At 36.0% G+C, this 21,977-nt stretch overlaps 1 protein-coding gene across 3 annotated transcripts in view; it reads left to right on the forward strand.

Moving 5' to 3' along the window:
• The first annotated feature begins 2,175 nt into the window (after positions 1 to 2,175).
• The window catches only part of LOC306852974 (actin-binding LIM protein 3-like), a 58,038-nt gene continuing 38,236 nt past the window's right edge, over positions 2,176 to 21,977 (forward strand). For all 3 annotated transcript variants that reach the window (XR_013782685.1, XR_013782686.1, XM_079390111.1), the window contains exons 1-2: positions 2,176 to 2,728; positions 12,702 to 12,839. Coding sequence is in view for 1 of the 3 variants with exons in the window: in XM_079390111.1 (XP_079246237.1) it covers positions 2,716 to 2,728; positions 12,702 to 12,839 (151 nt within the window). In the remaining 2 variants the exon portion in view is untranslated. The remainder of the gene's footprint in view (positions 2,729 to 12,701; positions 12,840 to 21,977) is intronic.

Below are 21,977 nucleotides of genomic sequence, written 5' to 3' on the forward strand. Positions count from 1 at the left end.
GAACTGTCATTTCATTTTCATCTACAAAACAGGCTAAATGATTCATTTCCAAATTGGACTGATCGGGTTCCCAAGTTGAACTTCCTTACTCAGTGTATCTCTTGGGATAGTATTATCAAAATTATTTGAAAATATTACATAAATATTGGGATATCCAATATATACATCTCAATATATGGAAGGACCTTTCATAGAAACAGCATGTTGTGTAGTAAAAACTCATAACAGGTTAATAAAGCTCTGGCTGGTGAATGTACCTCAGGGCAGCTCACAGTGGGGGTAGTTCAGGGAGGCATTGCGTTCTGGTGCCCCTTTGTACCAGTGCCCTAAGGAAGAGCAACTTCCTGTTGTTGTGGACTCTCTCATATTTCAGTACAATGGTAAATCCAGAGCTCTGGCCAACAGTACAGCCCACAATATCCGCTAATATCACACAACACACATACTCCTGGTACAGATTACATTGTGTGCACACTCCAGTAAAGATATGCGGGCTGTAAAATCAAAGCTATGCAGGTTATAAAATTCTGTGACAAACATCTGTGAATATAATACACGTCATAAATGATCCCTATGTAGGGTGGGTGTGTCAGTCACTTTAATTATGCTCATTTAATTACTTAATTTCATGTGATAAACCGCAAATGCCTAACAAATAACTGATGTCTGTCTAGGGATTTTATCTGTCTAGGGATTTGACCTGGTGATCAGAATCGGCTTAAAAAATAAATTTGATGTTTAAAATTGAATAACTACGTATCTAGGAAGTACTCATCTCATACAGATGGGAGGGGAGTGTAGAAGTGCTGATGCTGACAGGCAGAACAATGCTGACTGCTTACACTGTCTGTCTCGGACACTAACCTTATGGCCCTGTCAAAATATCTGACTGTCAGAACGAGAGCACTGCATGGTCAGGCAAAGAGAGCAAATGGAGTGAGATAGACAGACTGAGAGAGGAAGAAACATAGAGTGTGCGAGGCGCCTGTCACATCCCTCCATTGTGCCGTTTCCTCTTGGCCTTTGTTTCTGTATATACACATGACAGTAAATACTTGTAACACAGGGAGCCTTTAGGTTAGGACATACAAAAGAGAACAACTGGCAAATAAGAGACTTCCTGTTAAATCCAAATGTCTGTCTGCCTCCCCATGGGCCAGAGCTTTTTTAATAAATATAAAAAAACTGATTAACCAAGGTGCAGTTCATGAGTCTATGAGTCTGTACTGTGCTGAACAAACAGTGAACTTGTGAATGTGATTTATTACTTTTCTAAATGGCACTGGCGTAAAGTCTTTTATTTATTTGTGGGTTACAGTGTTTATTCAGACTGAAAGTATTTTTCTTTCACAGAGGAATGAATGCTGGGCTGATTTGTGAGGTTGTGCAATAAGCACAAACCTCTGAGACATAAAGTGATGAAAGAGTGACTACTAGTGTACGTCAAGAGTATAAAATAAATGGGAAATTGCCAGGAAAGAGGTTTTCTCCACTGACCTTGATTTTGAGAGTAGGCCTACTTCAGTAACAAATCATTTCAAAAACTATTCAGTGTAAGAAAAAATTCTGGAATCCGTATGTTAGCATATAATCTTTATTTCTGCTTATAAAACATTTTGAAATTCTCTAGTGAATATTTTTCAGGGTTTTTTGTATGAATCAAAAAAACAAACAAAAAAATTAAATAAAAAAAAAACGTAGGCAAAGGCAAAAACTTTTCCACCATTTTTGCCAACATTATCCATAGCAAGAATTAGGTTAATATTGTTCAGTTAATGTGTCAAAGTATAAAAAATCTATGAGCATCATGTCACACATTAGTTCATTTTTGGCCTAAAAATCTCATTTTTGACTTTTTGACCTTAAAAATGTGATCTTATATATAGGGTCAAAATTTTGATTTTTATATAATTTGATTTATATATATATATATATATATATATATATATATATATATATATATATCAAATTATATAAAAATCTAAATTTAGTAAGAAGCTTTTGTTTGGTTGGCAGGTTCCTAAATTAATAAAATTTTGTCTGCTGTATTTACACTGTGTTTTTTCTAACTCTGCATAAGAGGGCGCTATACATCTATATACAGTAAATGCCTTAATCTGCGAAAACCCACCCTACACTTTCCCCCTGCATGACCTCACACTTCAAAACCTCCTCAGGCGACAAGACAAAAACACAGCGCTGTCATTGCAATCAACGGATCTGGCTCCAGCGCTGTGCGCGCGTGCAGAGTAGATGTTGTGAGGAAACACGCTGCTCCGCGCTCGCTGACGTCACCCCGGCGAGCGCTTCCATAGATGCGAGCGCGAGAGTACAGTGACAGCGCCTCGTCCACTGCACGCAACACTGATCTCAGGCTGCACACGAGAAACGGCAGCAGATCATGGAATGTGACTAGACAACATTCCGCTTTATTTGAGGCCAGTCGTCAGCGTTGCACTCACGGGGTGCAGTACTTTAAGACCACCCTTCCCATTATCCCATTATTACTAAGTGATCACTGCCCTCCTGTGATCCGGGAATCACATTGGGAGCTTTAATATTTTTGGTTAATTATTCCTCGAGTTTCTATCCCACTCTAACGGCTCGACTCTGACTTCAAGCTGAGGCTCAATAACTGGATTTTATCGGTGGAACAATAGGCGACTGCTGCTGTCTGGATATTAAATCTTACTCTTGGATTATTGTCTCAGCATCATGAGCACGAGTGGTGAGTAAATTCTTGCTGTTGTTACCTTGGTCTAATTGGAAAGATGAATGAAATACTAATGCGAAATAATCGAAGCAGATACAATAAATAAACTTTATGTTGACCTTGTAAAATAAGAGCAATTTGTCTTATTCAAGCTTTTGACCTCTTGCTCCTGACCTGTCTCAAATACATTCTCATTGAAACAGGTATTTGGAATAATAATGCTTTCTTATTATTATAAATATAATATTAATCATTCAATTTGATGTGACGTTTATAATAAGCACACGTTTGTTATTATTGTTAATATTATTATTACTATTATTGTTTTATTCAGTGTTACAAACGAGCCTCGTGCTCAGGATTGGTGAGGAGGACTTATTCCTTTAATCTCTGTAGAAACTGACTTTGGTCATGAAAGGAATTGCACAAACTGTTAATTCAAAAAGCAGTAGAAAAGGATTCTGACAAACTTGTGTCCATTTGGAGATAAAAAAAAAATGTGTGGAGAAATGTTATCAAACTTGTGTCTAGTTCAATGCCAGCCAGATACGCTTAGTTGCATTCATTCAGCTCTAATCCCATCATAATAATGAAATCATCATTACTGATTACATGCTGTAGAAATCTGTCAGATGAAAAGACGAGCACCAACAGAGAATGGAAGACAGAGTCAAGCTCATTTTGTTGACCAGCTCCCTTTTTTAAGGCTTGTGCTTCAGTTATCTGATGTTGCAAGGGCATGACCGCTGCTTCTCATAATGATCATTTAATGGGAAAAGTTCAGAAGAAACTAAAGAACAAAGCTGATGAGCAATAGAGCTGTTTTTCCCTGTTTGTTGTACCTACTTGGCAAATGCCATGCTGTTCTGCGATTAGAAATAGTTTGCATTCTTGCAGCAAGCTGCTAAATTGCATTCTCAGCTGATGAGCGGATGGACAAGCTTTGCCCACATGTATCCAACGCTCTGAACTAATCCCCCCACTATTCTCTCTTTAGTTCAGGACTCACAGCTCACAGTACCAGCACACTCTGATAAAACAATGTCACATCAGCCAATTGAGCTTACCTTGTTCACTCTTTCAAAGCGTTTTGCCTGTCAGCTGGGGCTGGGGTTGCTACCAGCATGCTACCGTATGGAAAGCGAGTGTTTTCAGCTGCAGACAGATGGCAAGGGAACGAGTGCAGTGGCCGGGTTGTGTCTCATGGCAAAAAAGGTCTAGCTAGAGAGCTACCAACAAATGAACAGGCATGCTTGGTCCACAAGAGACCTGCAGTGTTTTGTAGAACGTACATAATCAGATATTTTTACTTTGTAAATAGACATGCTCTTTTTTTTTTTAAGTAGAAAGTCCCAACCAAATTGGACGAATGACACCAAGCCTCAAACTTACCTGATAGCCACTCATGCAGACATATGGCATATTTGAATGGAGTGGTAGCTGTGCACAATGGCGTGTTGCACACTACATTGAGCATGATTGCCTTGAGCCAGTGAAAATGCAGAGCAATTACACTGAGGTCACTTGGTCTCTCTTCATTTGCTGCTCCCTACATTTCTTATGGTCAACTGCCATTATCACCTGCCCTCTATTTTCTGCACCACTGAGAGAACAGACAAACAATTGAGTAGCGGAATGCTCTTTCAATCTGTTTTCCATTCCCTGTGCATTCTGTCTTTCTTTCTCTCTTTGTTCTCCCGTTTGATCCTCCTGAGTGAATATAAAGGGTTTCTGTGCCTTAGAGATTCTAGTAAATGATAGATAGTGATTGTTTATATCAGGGGCATTGGAAGGATTCGAAAAGGAGAGCAGGGTTACATATTGTGTAAGCCTGACTCATGAATATTATTTAAGTGACATAACAATCGGCCAGTGAATGTGACTGTGAGTCTAGCCTAAGGTTCCTAAAGTCGTCCTATTCTGCTCTCTGTGTCAGCATTCATGGCTCAGCATCCCTCACATCAATCACGCGCTAGCACACACATTTACAGAAGTGCCTCCATCACCACTGTCCTGTCATGCCAGCCCTGTGGAGATCAATGAGGTGGAACCCAACTTGCCTTCAATGTTCAGACCTAGTCAACAACACTTTACATACAACAGTTATCTGCAACTGCAGCACCCTTTTTAGCCTTCTTTAAAATTAATAAAATGAGCATGAATCAATATTAGGAACAAACAAAATCATTTGAATTAACTGTCATTGTATTAGCATATAGAATTAGCTTATTATGTGGTATGTGCTCATAAAAGAAAACATTGGATTAATTTACTGTCATTATGACAAATCCCATTATTAATCACAAAAACTGCTTTGTAAATTATATGCAGGAGTGATTTGAACAGTGGGTAGTGAGGGCACATAATTACTCAGTTCAGCTCATGAATATTAATTAAGTGACTTAAAGTTTGCTCAGTAGTTCAGTCTTAAAAATAAAAAATTCAAACAAAAGTTCTTTATTGGAACCTGATGTTCCATGAAGAATCTTTAAAGGAATAGTTGACCTAAAAATGACAATTCTGTCATTAATTACTCACCCTCGTGTAATTCCAAACCTGTAAGACCTTCGTTCTGAACACAAATTAAGTTATTTTTGATTAAATCCGAGAGCTTTCTGACCCTGCATGGACAGCAAGGGAACTACCACGTTCAAGGCCCAGAAAGGCAGGAAGGACATCGTTAAAATAGTCCATATGACATCAGTTGTTCAACCTTCATTTTATGAAGCTATACGAGAACACTTTTTGTGTGCAAAGCAAGCAAAAATAGTTACTTTATTCAACAATTTCTTCTCTTCTATGTCAGAATTTGACATGTGACAGTACCGCGAACTGGTAGTTGTGTTGCTGTCTATGCAGGGTCAGAAAGCTTGATTTTTACCCCCCCCCCCCCCCCCCCCCCCAAGTTATAATGGTGGTTTACCAGATTAAATATTATGCACTATGATGTTAGTCTGTAGCATCTATCTGCATAATGCATAAGCTCTACCTGGGAGTTGATTTGATCTGAGCTAGTGTGTCAGCAGACGTAGACCCAGTATGGCACCGTAAACACACTCTCATCCCATCTGGAGTGCAGTCCGGCCCAGCATCAGCACCCATTTGTCTTTCCTGTAACCCACCAGTATGATTTAGCAGCACTGGGAACAAAAGAGAAGCACCAGCATGCTAACACTGGTCAGCGCTGAGTTTCCTACAGATCCTTTCTAAAGATTTAATTCTCTGTACATTTCCCCTGGCTTGCATATACGGGTAATATCTTTGATGGAGCTCTTTCTGTGGGACCATGTAGATATGAAAGCCAGTAGATGGACACAGAGTGGCTTTTTACTCTTATTCCAGTACAATAATTGCAGGGCATGTGCTATAGAAAATGTTTTACAAAGAAATAGTACTACTTGTAGTGTCTAGATGTGCTAATTGGATTGTGGCTCCTTGCTATTATAAGAACGTACCAGAAACTGCTACTTAATTAAGACACTTTGTTTTGACAATCATATTTGCATAGAGGGGAATAGTTTTAATAACTACTTCAGCATGATCTCTTGGTCATTACTCAGCATTTTTATTTTCTAAACTGGTAAGGATGGCATTTTCTTGAAGATTTTGTACTCCTCTGTGTTATTTATCTCTTTATATAGTCTCCTGTTTCCTATATATCAGAGTGATTTTGGCAGGCTTTGTTAGTGGGCCAAGCTTATATCTTTGGTACAATGTTTTAGTACTGTCTTCCAGCTCATTCCAGCTGATTCCCAGTTATTGTAGATGTTTGCAGTCTAGCTTCCTAAGGATAATCTCCATTAAAGAATCCAAGGAATCTTCTCCTGTTGAAGATATAAAGGTAGATAATTCATAGCGTGACACTAGGGATGTTCAACAGATGACCCTGACCCAACACATTTTTCTAAACTTCGTTGAAATCCCAAATCATTAGTAACCCTGAGAGCAGATCGAAGGCCGGAGTCCTTGAGGCCCTCAGACCTCATTCTGTCTGACCTTGGGTTTGGCTTATTTGAGTGATCATTTGTTTGACAGGGTCAGTTAGCTCCTGTCGCTACAGCAATATTGGCTTGAGTGTAGCAGTAGTCACATATCATATTTGTTCAGGTTCTCCGGAGGCCCACGTACTGCAAACAGGTCTTTGAACACCCAACACCCCCAGTTTTCTTAAGCAGGTTTCAGGGGGAAAGATTTCAATTGTCTTTTTAAGAATATTAAAGAGAAATTATCACTATCAAGCAAAAATACAAATAATTTTAATGTGAAATAAATAAAGATTAAAAGAAGGGATGCACCGAAATTTTGGCTGCCGAAAATTATTGGCTGAAAGAGAAAAACAGCCGAAAAAAAAACTTGCTCACCGGGAAAGCAAAAAAAGCAACAACAAAAAAAAACAGTTAAAGCTGCAGTCTGTAAGTCTGGGATGTGCTCCGGTACGGCTCTAGCGCAGATGAATCTAATGTTTTGAGGTGAATGTGTGGCAGTCAGTCACCGCACCGGTGTGGATGTTTACTGTACTTCGCAATCACAGATTCTAGCCTATGTCTTGGAATATATGACCCAAATAAGAATTTTCACTGTATATTGTCATCTGAACAAGTAAGTAACAAGTCTGCCACGTTTGTTCTGACCAACTGGGGAAAAAAGCATTACAATAAATGTCGCTACCAATGCTGATTAAATCTAAAGATCGGTTGGCTCATATCACATATAACCGTGCAAATTAATATTATTGTTATACTTTATTTTCTAATTATTAATGTTAACAACATCAGCATTGCGTGACTATGGGTATAGTGTTTATTAACATGTAGATTTCAATTTCAGTACAGTCTAATATCTAATTGTCATGCCATTCAAATTTCATATTAAGAAATTCTTTTAACCCAAAAAGTAAATTAAGCTCCCTTCAAACTGGTTTTCTTTAAAATACAAATCTTGTGTTATCCCAGGCTATCTGTAATCAGAAGCATATTTAAAACATATAATTAATTTCATTCACATGTGCTTCATAAACATAATCCTTTCTGGATTACAATTCGCCATCAATATGATACTTTTAATTATTCTAGCTGCTGTGAGAAAAGGCTATAAACGATCCGTCACCTGCAGGATCCTCACATGCTAAAGCCTACTAGCCGAGACAACTTCTTTATGTTTACAGACGTGACATAATGGCAGAGCAGCATTCTCGAATTTCCCGTGAAAACCTACCCGTTCCACTCAAATTAGAAAACTGTATTATAAGATAACCGTCGCGAATCGAGCTAAAGTAAGGCGATAGTTTTGAACACTGTCTGGTTATGTATTTGCTCAAATATTGATTTCGAATAATTTTTAACCAAAATAAAAAGGACTCCAGCTATAAATTTAATAATTGTATCGTACTGAATAATAGATTGATATTAATATTAATATTTTTTCTCTCCAATTTTATTGTTTTACTTTCTGGCTTGTCATCATTAGATCATTAAAAGTTAATTTATATAAAAATATAATTAAAAATCATTAAAATAATAAATAATTATTAAAAAGCATTTTCGGTTTAGTTTTCAGTTTTTAGTTTTGGGTTTCGGCCCAGAATTTTTATTTCGGTGCATCCCTAAATAAAAGTAATAAAGTCATTAACAATTAATGACTTAACATATTAATTTATTACCATTCAAAAGTTAATGTATTTTTTTTTAAATAATCTAATTATTTTATTCAGCATTAAATCAAAAGTGACAGTAAAGACTTTTACATTTGCACACACACACACACACACACACACACACACACACACAAATTAGTCCTTTGAACTTTGTTCAACAAATAATGAAATAAATCGTTGTTTCCACCAAAATATTAAACAGCATGTTTTTAACATTGATAAAATATATTGATAAGACATTTCAGACATTCCACAAGTTTAAAGTAAATACAGTTGATCCTAATTTATATATGGTTTTAGATATGATAAATCTGATTGTACTGAGCAAGTAATGACACACATTATTTAAACATTCAAGTACCATGCTGTTAACAACCACCAAAAACATATTTTTCTAGTACTAGTCAGTATTATTCTTGTCTCAAGTAAGTGACTCTCTTATGGAGGCAGGAGTGTTGCTTAGTCATTAATTCTAGCACTGGATTTAAAGGTCTTCACCCAGTGCTCATTACTGTGAAGGATAAGTGGACTCTGTCTGGCCACAAGTTCTTGTTTACACCTCTCTTCTGCCTGGCTATGGAGGAATTGAGAGCAGCCTTGTCACCTCCACTCTCCCACAATCCTGTGTGACTATAATCCGCAGGAGGCTCCTCCGCTGAGGGCAGAAATAGCAGCGGCCCCTTAGGTCCTGTGGTTATCACCTTACACCTTGGGCCGGATGTTACCGGTCCTTTGCTATATATTGCTTAACATTAGTGCTCTAAAGTTCCCCAAGAAGAACTAGGCCTCTCTGAATCTCATTTTTTGTATATCAAGCATTTCATTTAATTAATTTTTATTACTGAGGTTTGTGTGTGTGTGTGCAAACCAAGAGGAATTTGTGGCAACACATGTTTAAACTATTGAAAATGTAAGAAAATTCTGAGTGACCTATTTTGGGGTTTGGGGATCTTGTTGTTTTTATTTGAATTGTGAAGACTGTCTTTATTAATAATAGACATTTTCTTTTTAAAATTAATTTGAATATGGATTTAAGCTTCCATTATAGTAATACTTTCCACTAAAACATGAGTGGTATCATTAGGTATCTAATATAGGTGCCATTAAAAACTTTAATCCTGTGTGCATGTCCTCCCATGATCTCTGTGCATGTGATATAGCGGGGGTTACACAGCCTGTTTACACCCACCCTCCTTTAGGATGACAGATGAGTGATGCCTGAAAGACATATTGTCATGTAGTTTATTCTCTTTTAAGCTGTCACCTCTGTTTATTTGAGCATTATTGTATGTGAAAGCTTATGGGCTGCTTTGAGGTACAAAGAAAAGCAAAGCTTTGGGGGAAGTAGCTCTCACACATTACCATAAATACTCCTGGTTTTGTGATACTACAAAACATCTTGTATTTTCTCTTGTGTGGCTGTTATCTGTTTTTAACAGCATCATGACTGTACTGCACTCTACACTGACAAAAGACTGTGGGCTCAGAGCGTCTCACAGAGCTGAGGGCCACACACAGAATTCAGAAAACAGCTCTGGAAGTCGGCCAGGCAGCGTGACTCTCTGCCAAAGGAATAAGTGCTTACAATATTACCAGTGTGAGATTGAGCCACTGGAGGAGGCATAACAGCATTAATGGATCATTGTTCTTCAGCTGTGGATGAAGAAAAGTCAATGAAACTCTCTATTCCAATGGAATGACAATATGCGAAGTGATCTTCTAGTACAAGTCATTGTTTCTTGAATCGAAAAATGCTATTTTCAGCTATCAGATACTTATCAGTGTGCTATGTTTTCATTGCACAGATATTTAATCATTTTTGTACAATATTTTTGTATATTGTATAATATATTTTTTTTTGTAGTTGAAAATGTTAAATGTAATCTTTAGCAAATCTCAAAATGAATTTAACGTTGTGTTCTGTTCATTATAACGTTTTTATGCGTAATTTCACTTACAGCACAGTTAGTTATTGTTTTGTTTTTCAATTATTTTGACAAAATAATAAATTCAGTTCAAAATTCATTATCGTTTAGTACAAGACATTGTTTGTTGCAGTAAAAAATGTCTATTTTCAACTCTCAGATACTTAACCGATAGTGTTTATTGCCTAGATATTTCAATAATATTTTTTACAATATTAATTATTTTAATACTTAGCAAATTTCAAAATGAATTTTTCATATTCTATTCCTATATTATAATTTTAGTTGCATTTAAAATTATTGATTTAGTTGTTAGTATTTCATTTTTAATTTATTTTGACCAAATAAGTATAAAATTTCAGTATCGACAATTGATTTTGACCAAAAAGTATCAAATTTCAGTATCAACAATTGATTGGTTATCTGCTAAAACATGAAAATATTTACTGTGTTGGGCAGAATTGTATTATTGGTGCATGCCTAAAAAATCAGGCTCAGGTGAGGGCATGTTGATAATAATAATTTATTGTTGAAAAATAAGAAAATTTCCTGCACTGATCAGTATCACTTCCTGACTTGACACATTGTGCTCACTGATTACGTTTGTCTTTTCCAACATGCACCCAAAACCCTCATTTAAACCTAGTTCCCAGTATGCTCTACCAGGCCAGACACTATTTTAATGCGTATTCCTGGCTGTCGCCGGGCTCTGTTTCTCAGGGAGCTGTGGGAACATGGTGCTGATGAATCTGATCGCAGTCACGGCAGTTCTGCGCTGCTGCCAGCATTGTAGCTAAAACAAAGGAGATCAGGGTAGGGCATGAGCCCTTGCTGTTTTCAACATTTTCCCCCAGTTAAATCCGTTTAGACTAAAGCGAGAGCAACACTTGCTACAGTGATTGCACAGTAATTGATTTATTCACTGGCTGAGTGTTTGAACGCCTGTTATGCATCTTTAATAGGAGGGCAATCAGCACAAAACCTCCAGCCATCAGTACACAGAAAGAGAGAGCGAAGGAAATTATTTAGGTAACCCTCAGGCCCATTATAATGACAAACACAGAACTCACAGCTGTAGTATAGGTACAACAAATACAGCGTAGAGAGCATTTTTGGTTTCACAGAGCAAAATACATCACTTTTGCCCTAACATGTACTCTAGACAAACAGATGACATTGAAATTCTGGCTGATACAGATAAGACTATAATTATTTTTGTCATGGCTGATATTAAAAAATGACTACTTTGTTTTAGTGAAATGATCAGTTTTTTTTTTTAGTGACAATTTAAAAATAAGACATATATTTTTCTCTAAATTAAAACTGCGTCAGTCGGTCTAGACATCACAACATTATATTACAGTACGAAAAATGGATAATCATTTTGAGACATTTTGAGATTTTAACAATGTTATAAAATTTCTAAATAAATAAATATGCTATTAAATTCTTAGTTTTTCTAAAGATAAAGTGAACATTAGATGATTTCAGAGGTAAGTAGGGGAGAATAAAAAATGGAAATGAACATGCACAGTTAAATATCCGAATCTGCAGATACGGTATATATTCAGTATTAGTATTATTTGTGTACTTTTATTAATTATTAATATAATGTTAATATGAATCATATTAATTATTGCTATTATTAATTGTTATAGATAACAATTTGAACAACATTGTTTATACAGTATTTTCAGTTTTATTTATTCAGTTTAATTTTAGTTTGAGCTTTAGTGTTTTTATAATTTTAATTATTTAACTTTACACTATTTTCATTTCAGTTTTAGTATTAGGAATTTTCAATACTTCAACGAACTTATTTTCAGTTAGTTGCTCGGGAAATATTTGTAACATTTGATTGCTTTAAGTTAAATTTCTCTTTTTCTCAAAATCTAATATTTGTATTTTATTTCAGCTTTATTTCAATTAATGAAAATAATTTTTTTAAATAGCTTTAATTTTAGTTAACAATAACAACATTCATTCAGTGCCAATGCCGATAGTAATAAATAATGATTCATAAAAAAATTAAATAAGTTAAATCTAATCGTAGCCAACAATTCAAGATTTTTTTTTTTTTCAAGATTTTTTTTTGTCACATACACAATTATACAGAGTATAACCAGCAGTGAAATGTAGGTTAGCCAGAGCGTGTTTCCACCCAGTTCCAATAAGGTTCCAATAAACAGTGTTTGGCTGTAACTAGTCACTAATAATGCATTACAGTAATAATATTACTTTCCCTGGTAACTAGTAATGTACTGTAACTAATTACTGTTGACTGGTAGTAATAATATTTAAAAGGACTAACTAGTAATGAATAATAAATTGAATTGAGTAATGAGCCCAACACTGCCGATATATCATGTAACGTTTCATATTTAGTGCCTTTTTGTCTTTTTCCTATTAGTACCCTATCAGCAAAGCTCATGCAGCAGTGAACGGAGCTCCGGACCAATCCACTGCTTTCGCTGCCGGGAGGTGTGCAAAGGAGAGGTGGTACGAGTGCAGCACGTCCACTTCCACATCAAATGCTTCACCTGCCAAGGTAAGCGTCTTTTGCCCTTATGCAATGCATTGTAAACTCTGGGACCTCTCAGAACCATCTTTTAATTATAGGAAAAGCTTGCATACTGCCTTGGATTTGTATCAGATATACAATTTCCAATAGATTCTGTTAAGTAATGGCACTTCATTAAGAACTAAAGCAGAGCTCTCTGCCTCTGACCTAATAGGAATTTGGCATGAGTGGTTAGAAGCAGTGGATTTCTGATTTAATGATGCTGGCTGTGCTCCTGGGGCTGTCTGCAGTAGGGACCTGTTGCGTAATGACATCCTCTGGCCTCACATTGTCAAGATGGTAGCTCAGTGATGCCCCATGGCACTGCCCTCAATTATCAGTGACATTAGTGACGTCAAGCAATTAAAATGTTAAACGACTGTGAATATGATGTGACCAGGTACCGTCACCTTTAGATTATCTTAGATTAAAAATGTGGAAGTAAACCCCTTGAGAGATGGGCTCATTTGCGGTTTAATGAAGGTTGCATTTGTGCTACTTTTCCCTGCTTACACTCAAACTGGTGTTGCCACATGGTCCCTGCATTGCATTTAAGGGGTTGCTGTGGAAACCGTGTGGAGGGGCACCCTGCCTCTGGTTGGTGGTTATTCTCAGCTTCACTATCAAACCGACAGCCAATAGCAGCCCCCCATAGCAAACCCTAGGGCATAGTTGGGGGGATGAGGGGGGCTCATAGATGGAAAGACGAGACGGGAGTGATTGAAAGAGAATGGCAGTTTCCCTCCCTCCGTTATGACATCACGAGCCGCCTTGGAGCACATGAAGTTACTCAACAATAACAGTCCTTTTCCCCTTTGCTTCCTCTCTCTATCAAATTCGCCCACTTTCCTAGCGCCGGCCTTATCTTCCATAAAAATTGCCTTGAGCAATAATGTGTTTCACCTCTAACTCAACCCCACTCCTTATCTCACAATTTGCGCTATATATTATTGTGTGTGTGTGTGTTAGCCGTGCGCTATATGTGTAGGAAGTCCAAACGCTGCTTCGACAGCTCGTATCTCCAGCATCGTAGCTGTCTCATTGTTGCGCGGTGGTTTGTTTACAGTTCTGTGACTGACGGCTCTGCTTCTGTGCGTGCTGTGAGTTTTGTTTGGATGGGAGAACCGAGTGTGCTGATGAGCCATGGGGCTTTGAGGCCCAGTTAATTGGATAAAGGGGCAACATTTGTGGGGTGTTTCACAGGAATCCATGCTCACTCAGCATGTGCTGTCACAGGTCAGAGGGGCCACATTGGATTCAATGTGGATTCAATTGGATTCAATGTGACAGTCTGCTATCAGCCCTTTTGTTGAAGCTAAAAATCAAATCAGTGGCTGATTTGTGTGGCCGTAATGTTAATGTTTGTTTATGGAGTTTGTATTTTATTCAACATAGGTTCAATGAAAAAATGTGCTGATGGTGACATTTCTGCAAAATGATAGCCTATAAAGTTGTTTCGCGACACTTTCAAAGTGAAATGTCTAGTGTGTGCAGAGCTGGGTAGATTACTTACAAATTGTGGTCTGTTACTGATTACAGATTACATAAGAAGAACTGTAGTTAGTAACGTATTCTAGGTTGATAATTTTAGGTAATGTGGTCCAATTACTTCTAGATTACTTTTTTCATCAAACTTGTTTTAAACTTACTATTAAACGTACCATATTGATATCAACATCATAAAATGCATTACACATTACATTAGTGAGTTGACAGAGATTGAATAGTGAGTTGATAAAAACCTACTAATTAATTAAATCATAAAAATATAAAATAAAAACAATTTAAACACTTGAACACTAAAATTATAAATATTTTACTTGTTTACCTGCATGTCAGTGTAACTATTAATTGACAGAGAACTGTAAACATGTAAATGTCTTGTTAAATTATTAAATATTAACCTCCTTTAGAGATATTTCAAGATATTTTATTACAGAAATATTTGGGAATCAACACATCATATGAACAAACAGAAATAAACATGAAAACAACAGTTACATTACATGCTCAAAGTCTTCCAGGTTTTAAATATTTTTGTCCAGACTTCCAGAATCAATAAATTAATACTTTTACCAAAATGGCAATTATGTATAATTGCCATTGTGTGAACAATCATGTAATCCATAAAAAAATAACTGTAATCTGATTAAGCATTTTAAAATGTAATATGCTCAAATTATAAGTACTTATTTTTTGGAATCTGATTACGTAATTCAGATTACATGTAATCAGTTACTAGCCAGCACCAACTCTGTGGCACTAAAAGCATGTTTAGTTTAATCCAAAACAGATAAAAGTGAATCTGACTGTGTTTTATTACATTGGTCGTTGTATGTGTTGTGGCATTTTGGAAAATTAAATGTCTGGGGAGTGGCTCTAAAAGGTTAATGGTACTGTATATATATAATTTATTAGTTTAACATTACTTGCAATTTTAAAAGTTGTTTGAGGACATAAAATAGTATTGTGCAAGAAACAATCATACTTTGTGTGAGAAGAATTAAAAATTGATTTTGTTTTGCTATCACTAGTGTTCATTACAGTATTTACAGGTAAGTTTTTTTTGTTCATTTTACAAAAAAGGTACGTTTTTCCAATGACCCTTGGTTTATTGATCTGAGTTGTGCTTTCATTTCAGAAGGCATGCAAGATGTATGCTTTGGCTGTTGGAATCCATGACTGACTTGGAAACCGGTGGAAAATCAATAGTTTGTAATGGAACTGTTAGGTTAGGGCTACGATCAAGTAGATTACATTGGTTGGCTTTACTTGATGACGTGCCTTTACAAACAGGAGGAGATGAAGAAAAGGATATGCCTTTGGAATTATAGTCTAGTTAATTGAAACAGCAAGCACTCGAGCACACAGGAAGAAACATGTGGGCCAAGGTCATGTAGATACAGCTGAAGCTGAAGCAGTGGAGACAATTTCAGGGGGAGTTTACATAGGCTTTGGCCATGAAAAGAGGCGGATGCTGTACACACAGGTATGAGAGAACCAGCTGTTTCCAAGGACACACTGATGGTTAGTTTGTGTAAAGGGGAGGCAGCCAGAGGTATTAGCAGTACTCACTTCCTGTGTATGCATGCCCATGTCCACAGTCAAATATAAACGGTCATAAGCTCCGTTCAAAAAACCTAGTGAGCTGCCTGCATAGACAGCATTTTAAGCTATTTTGGACATGCTACTGAGGCAAAGACTGCTTTAAATATTATAATCTTTTTGACCTAATATTAAGGCAGAATCGCAGGTAGAGAAGGCAATCGGTGAAAAAAATAATTCCAAGATGGTGGACAAAGTGGGAGAAATTAAAGAAAAAAGCACTGATAAAAATAAGTCTGTGTCATTGAATGGATATTTTTGCCAATTATTTGTGCATGTTTTGCATTTTCATACTACAGTGCTGCACCATTAGCTTAGCAACATGCTAACTCTATTGGATGTGTTTGTGTGTTGAGTCTCCCACTTGGAGTGATGTTGGTGAGTTGCTGCCTATATAGTGTTTTGGGTTGTGTTAGGATGCCACCTAAAACTGCCTATTCTGCCTATGTAGACAGTGAGGCAGCTTTTGCAACAATTCTGGAGGTTTATGCTTTTGCTTTATTTCATCCTATTGTGTACACACCACCTCTCAAACACACACATGCACATTTATGCATGCACACACATGTTCATACAAGGGCAAATTTTATTTGTTTCTGCACTTCTATTGTGGGCATCCCGTTAGATGTGCAGGCACAGAAAACTCATTAAATCTCTATTTGGTTGTGCATTTATTTCCCCTATTCAAATAAAAGTCAGATTGGAGTCTAACAGCTCTCAGCGGGGAATGGAAGTCACACACTTGACCTGACCTCCTGACTCCTTTCTAGCTTTCTAGTTGGCTCTTCTCTCTCTCTTACATGAATTCAAAGAGATAATGAACACAGCTGTGCAACTATTGATATAATAGAGACATACAGTGGCCCCAAAATGTATTTGGACAGCACTTATAAGCGTATGAATGCCATTGCATTACATAACATAATATCAAAATAAGTGATACTTATAAAAATGGGTAGCACAAGTATACTTTAAAGCAGTGACATTTAAATGTTCATCATTCACTATAAGTGTGTTGAAGTGCTTGTAGATATGGTGTTGTTATCAAATAATATAGTGTCAAATTTAGGCTAGCATTTTTCAAATGGCATGTATTGCTTCAGTAAAATTACTTGTACATTACTAAATTATAATTCATAAACCTTCATAAATCTATATATGCAGCAGACTGAGGGATTTAAATATATTTGAGGGCTATAAATTAATTTTCATAGGTTTAAATTAATAATTTTCAGTTAGTGGCCACTTGCTATTTAAATCCATTAAAAACGGCTAATTAATTGAGTAGACAGCATGACCATTGCAAAGATAAATACTTTAAGTGAGAATATGTTTGAATAATCTTATCTTCTTTCAGAAATACATTTTCTGGTCTTTCTTTAAGCAAATCTGCTCCTTTTTCACTCGAAGTGTGTGGCATTTTGAGCAGAATGCTTGACAGTATGTCTGAGTGAAATGTCATGGAACAATAAATATCCAGACCAACTCACCTACACTTGAGCCTCTAGTGGGTGACTCACAAGTATGAGCACCATCCATAAACTGTCAGACAGGTTAGTTCACAGAAAAATGAATATTCTGTCATCATTTACTCACCCCCGTGTGGCTTTCTTTCTTCAGAGGAACATAAAAGTAAATATTTCGAAAGATCCTTCTGTATTTTTATCCATACATTGGGTGTGTTTGTTACCAAAACTGTCTGGTTACCAGCATTTTTAAAAAATATATATAAAATTATGCAGTTTATCTGAAACAGCCAATGTTTTATGGACAGTTACTGGTGACTATTTCAATAAGTACTCTCCAGTTTACGGTATAGATTTTCAAACCTGATAACTTGAGGTAATGTTTACTACATTACAATTGTATTATTATTTTTTATCTGTATTCTTCAATATTGGATATTTATTGTATGTGCCTTTTATATTATATGCTCACTTAAAGTTAATCTTAAAAAAATCTGTATTTTTCATACTGTATGTTATAATGCTAGGATGGCTAAATTTACTTTTAACATTTAAAAGTATTGATTTGGAATTTAATTTATTTATTTAGACAAAATAGAATCAAATTTTAATATCGATAGTTTATAAGTTGGCCAAAACATGAAAATAGTTTTCATGGGTACATTGCTGTATGCCTAATAAATTCTTATGCAAATCACCATCTTCAAATTTAATTTCAGGGTCAAATTAATGGTATTTTACCACTGAATAAACATAGACATCAGTTTTGTCATAGTCAACAAATTCTTCTCAGAGCTGAAGTCATGAGCAGTTAGTTTACAGTGCAAATCAAATAATACTGTTCAGCACTGCTTCTTCTAAACAGGAGTGGCAGGTCATTAAGATGTCTGTCAAAACAGATCCCCTTTAAAAACTGAGAGTTAATTGGCTGTGTAGAATGTTGTTTTTTCTTTCTCCAGACATATGCAGATTCTCATAATGACATACTAGTCTCATCAGTTTATTAAAATGAGAAAAAATACCTTATACTGTGTGTGTATATATATATTTCTGTCAGGACCACTATCATCAAAGATGATTGACTATTAGCATATAGTTGGATTGGCGAAATGGTTCTGTTCTGGGACTCTGTAGAACTCCCTGCATAGGGGAGAGCAGCGATAACCCCTCAGGGTAAACAGAACAGAACCAACAAAAGTATTGCAGATTTGTTAAAAAGTTCAGTAATTTTATGTACACATTTTTGAATTTGTCTGATTCAAAAGAGAATCAGAAGGCTGGATCCTGACTGACAGAGGAGGAGTTGGGGATGGAGGAGGGTAATTAGCTATTGAGCAATGCGAATAATGCTGATAATACTGACGACCTTATATATGGATGCTTAGATAGGTGTCGTATTCCTATAGGTAGATGGGGATCAGCTGAGAGTCAGCTGACACGAGCTTGACTAACATGACCTGCCAGAACTAACGCTGCGCTCAATATATACACATACAGATAAATACAACTTTCAAATGTTTGGCAAAATAAACCAAACTCTAACAATTGGTGTTTTGCATATAGATTTAATCATATTCTTTGGCTGTTGATCCATAAAACTAGAAATTCTTGAACTCTTCGGAGAGTAAAGCAAACAAACAATTGTTTGTCTGTCAGGCATTGTTTGTTTGTTTGTTTTACCAGACGTCAAATGTCAGGTACCCTGAACATCAGACTACTTCATAAAGCGGCTGTGATGGAGTCAATAAAAGGGTCAGTTGCTGTATGTGTTGGGTGCCGCTCTTTTCCTGAGTTGTCAGCCGCTAGAGGAGGAAGACGGAGCAGGTTGGGAGCTTCTCGTAACTATGGCAACATATGCCCGTCCAATCATTAAGCCCATGCTATAGTTGCTGGGGAGACATTCTCCCACAGATGAAAAGACAGTGGCAGTATTAGAGACCGAATTCCCTATGAGGATGTAGATAAGGTGTCATGGATTAGCCTAATTCATGTCAAAACCCCAGACTGGAATATGGGCCATCTATATTGATTTTGAATAAATGATTATGCACTTTGAATAATATAGATTTGACTTTGTAATTGGCGAATTGCTCATGTCAGGGAAGCATTTAGTCTAAATCAGTGTAGACTAAAAGAGCTCAAAACAGAGAGGTTAATCTTGGATTGAAGGAATGAATATTGCCTGTCTTATACCTGAAGGGTTCCTGCATCATTAGGCATTTTTCAGAGAGGTTAGTAGGTTAATGAAAGCAGCTGTAGGAGAGGCACAGCCTTGGAGGGAGACAGAAACAGAGCGAGACCTGCTGAAACATTATATCTGTCTGTTTAAATCAAGTTTAGAGGTTTAACAGGAAGCAGGACGTCACAAAATGTGAGTGTTGAGATACTATACTAATTGCGGCGATGTGGATTTTTAATATTTGATAGTATGCGATAGCCTTTGTTTTTGCAGAGTAAAATTTCTGTTTTAAGTTAAAATAGCAAAATAGCCCTTTTTATATAATATTTATATATTACTAGAAATTATGTAAAATAATAGAAGACTGTATACTATATACTGTACTATACTATACAATAGATAATACTATAAAAAGAATATCATTTTTACTTATGTATTTGTTAACATTTATATTAAATATAACATTTTTTATATTTAATAAGATTTAAATTAGAATTTAAAAATGATATTTAAAATGTATATATTTTAATATAAATATTTTAATAGCAGTGACAGCTTTTTTGTGTGTGTGTGTGTGCATGACAGATTCTTTATGAGCAGAATAAAAACAAATGTAGATAAAGAATAAGTAAATAACAAAAATGTGGAGTCTTAGTGGGTGCAGTGTTGTCAGTTTTTACTGCATTTTTACTTATGCTTGAGAATATTAAATTATGCCCTAGATAGACTACAGAGGATAAGTACTTAAGGGGAAATGCCTAAGAAACCTCAGTCCCTTAGATTTATTTATCTGTCTCAACATATGCATATAATTTCTTTGTTGTCATTCCCTTGATTTCTTGCTGTTACTCACTGACTCCACAAAAGACCATCTGGTTGCTCAGTGGAGGGCCGTGTAGGGCCCTGAGGGGACTAATCGCTTCCTCTTCTCTCACTAAACTCTCACTCCATCTTTCATTCATTCAAAATAGCACATTAATTACAGTTGATGAGTTTCCTATTAGCACCAGCAAGGTAGAAGAGAAGTGACGTGGTAGGTAGAAAGAGGCACAGACAGGTGTGGGCAGGAAGACAAGGGAACCGTTGTCATACAGAGCCACATGCTGTGCTGTGAAACATAGAGCATCATCTCCAAAGCCATTACTGGTACAATCATAAATTGATGTTAAAATAGCTGATGACAATGTAGTGTAATAGTACAGTATAGACCACTGTTTTATAAGTATATTTAAATACTCACATGGTCCAACAGTCTGAGACCATTTATCTAATTTAATCATTTTTTTAATTTGAAAATTATTCATCAGCATAACAATTTGAGAAAAAAGTTTAATGGAAAAATGCAATTTAATGACAACAGCATTTTTTTAGATGCATGATTATTTTTCTTAATTTTTTTCTATAGCATGTATTATCAGGTTTAAATTACATTTTGAATGTATCAATATTTTTAGAAAGTGTACTTACATATAATATGTTTCTTTCAGTAAAAAGATTGAGACAGAGAAAGAGAAATCTACCTGTCTCTCTGACTCACCTCATCATGTGCTGAGGAAATAAAGATGATAAAAATATAATTGTAACACTAGATGCGATAAAAAGAAAATCTTAGAAACAAAAGTGTGGAGGGATGAAGCATGAGGAGAAGGGGCAAGAGGAGTGTATTGAAGGTTCTGGGGGTACTGGAAAGTCCTGAAGAAGGGAATTTTAATTGCATCTGTTGGCTGCTGATAAATACATAATCAGCCATCCCTCCCGCTGGTCCTTAATCAGTTCTGTTTTAATGACCACAGTTCTGAGTGGCAAATGCCTCAACACAGAGAATAAAAGAGAGAGAGAGGATGAGACTCAGAAACAGCTTCTATATGAATGACCTTCCCAGAACTATAGCTTGAAACAAGCAAATGTGTCAGTTCTGCTGAGAAATTTTCCCTTTATTTTAATAACATTGTGATTTAAAGCAGGGTTTAAAGTACACTTTAATATGATAACCAGCTATTTTAAGACACACTGTAATATTATGAAGATAAACATGTTGCCTAAACAATTGAAAAATATCTGTTCTGATAGAGATATTATATGGAAGGGAAAAATAATCAATTAAATACTTTCAATTAAACTCACACTTATTTGTATTGCATTTGTCATAACTCCCTAAAAAGATCAAACTTTTTTCTCTTCAATTTTTTATTATTTAAATTTATTAATTTAACTATTCTACTTTCTATTTATTTTTAACTCTCAAATATCATCTGAATAAGTGAGCATTCAGTAACACACAGTTTTAAGTAAAGCTGTTTTTTAGGAGCGCTAAACTGTCTCTCCATGTGCTCCTAATTTAAACATGCACAGAAGTTCCTCCAAGCCATCAAACCC

Source organism: Barbus barbus (assembly GCF_936440315.1).
Source record: "Barbus barbus genome assembly, chromosome: 33".
In the NCBI taxonomy this organism is placed as follows: Eukaryota; Metazoa; Chordata; class Actinopteri; order Cypriniformes; family Cyprinidae; genus Barbus; species Barbus barbus.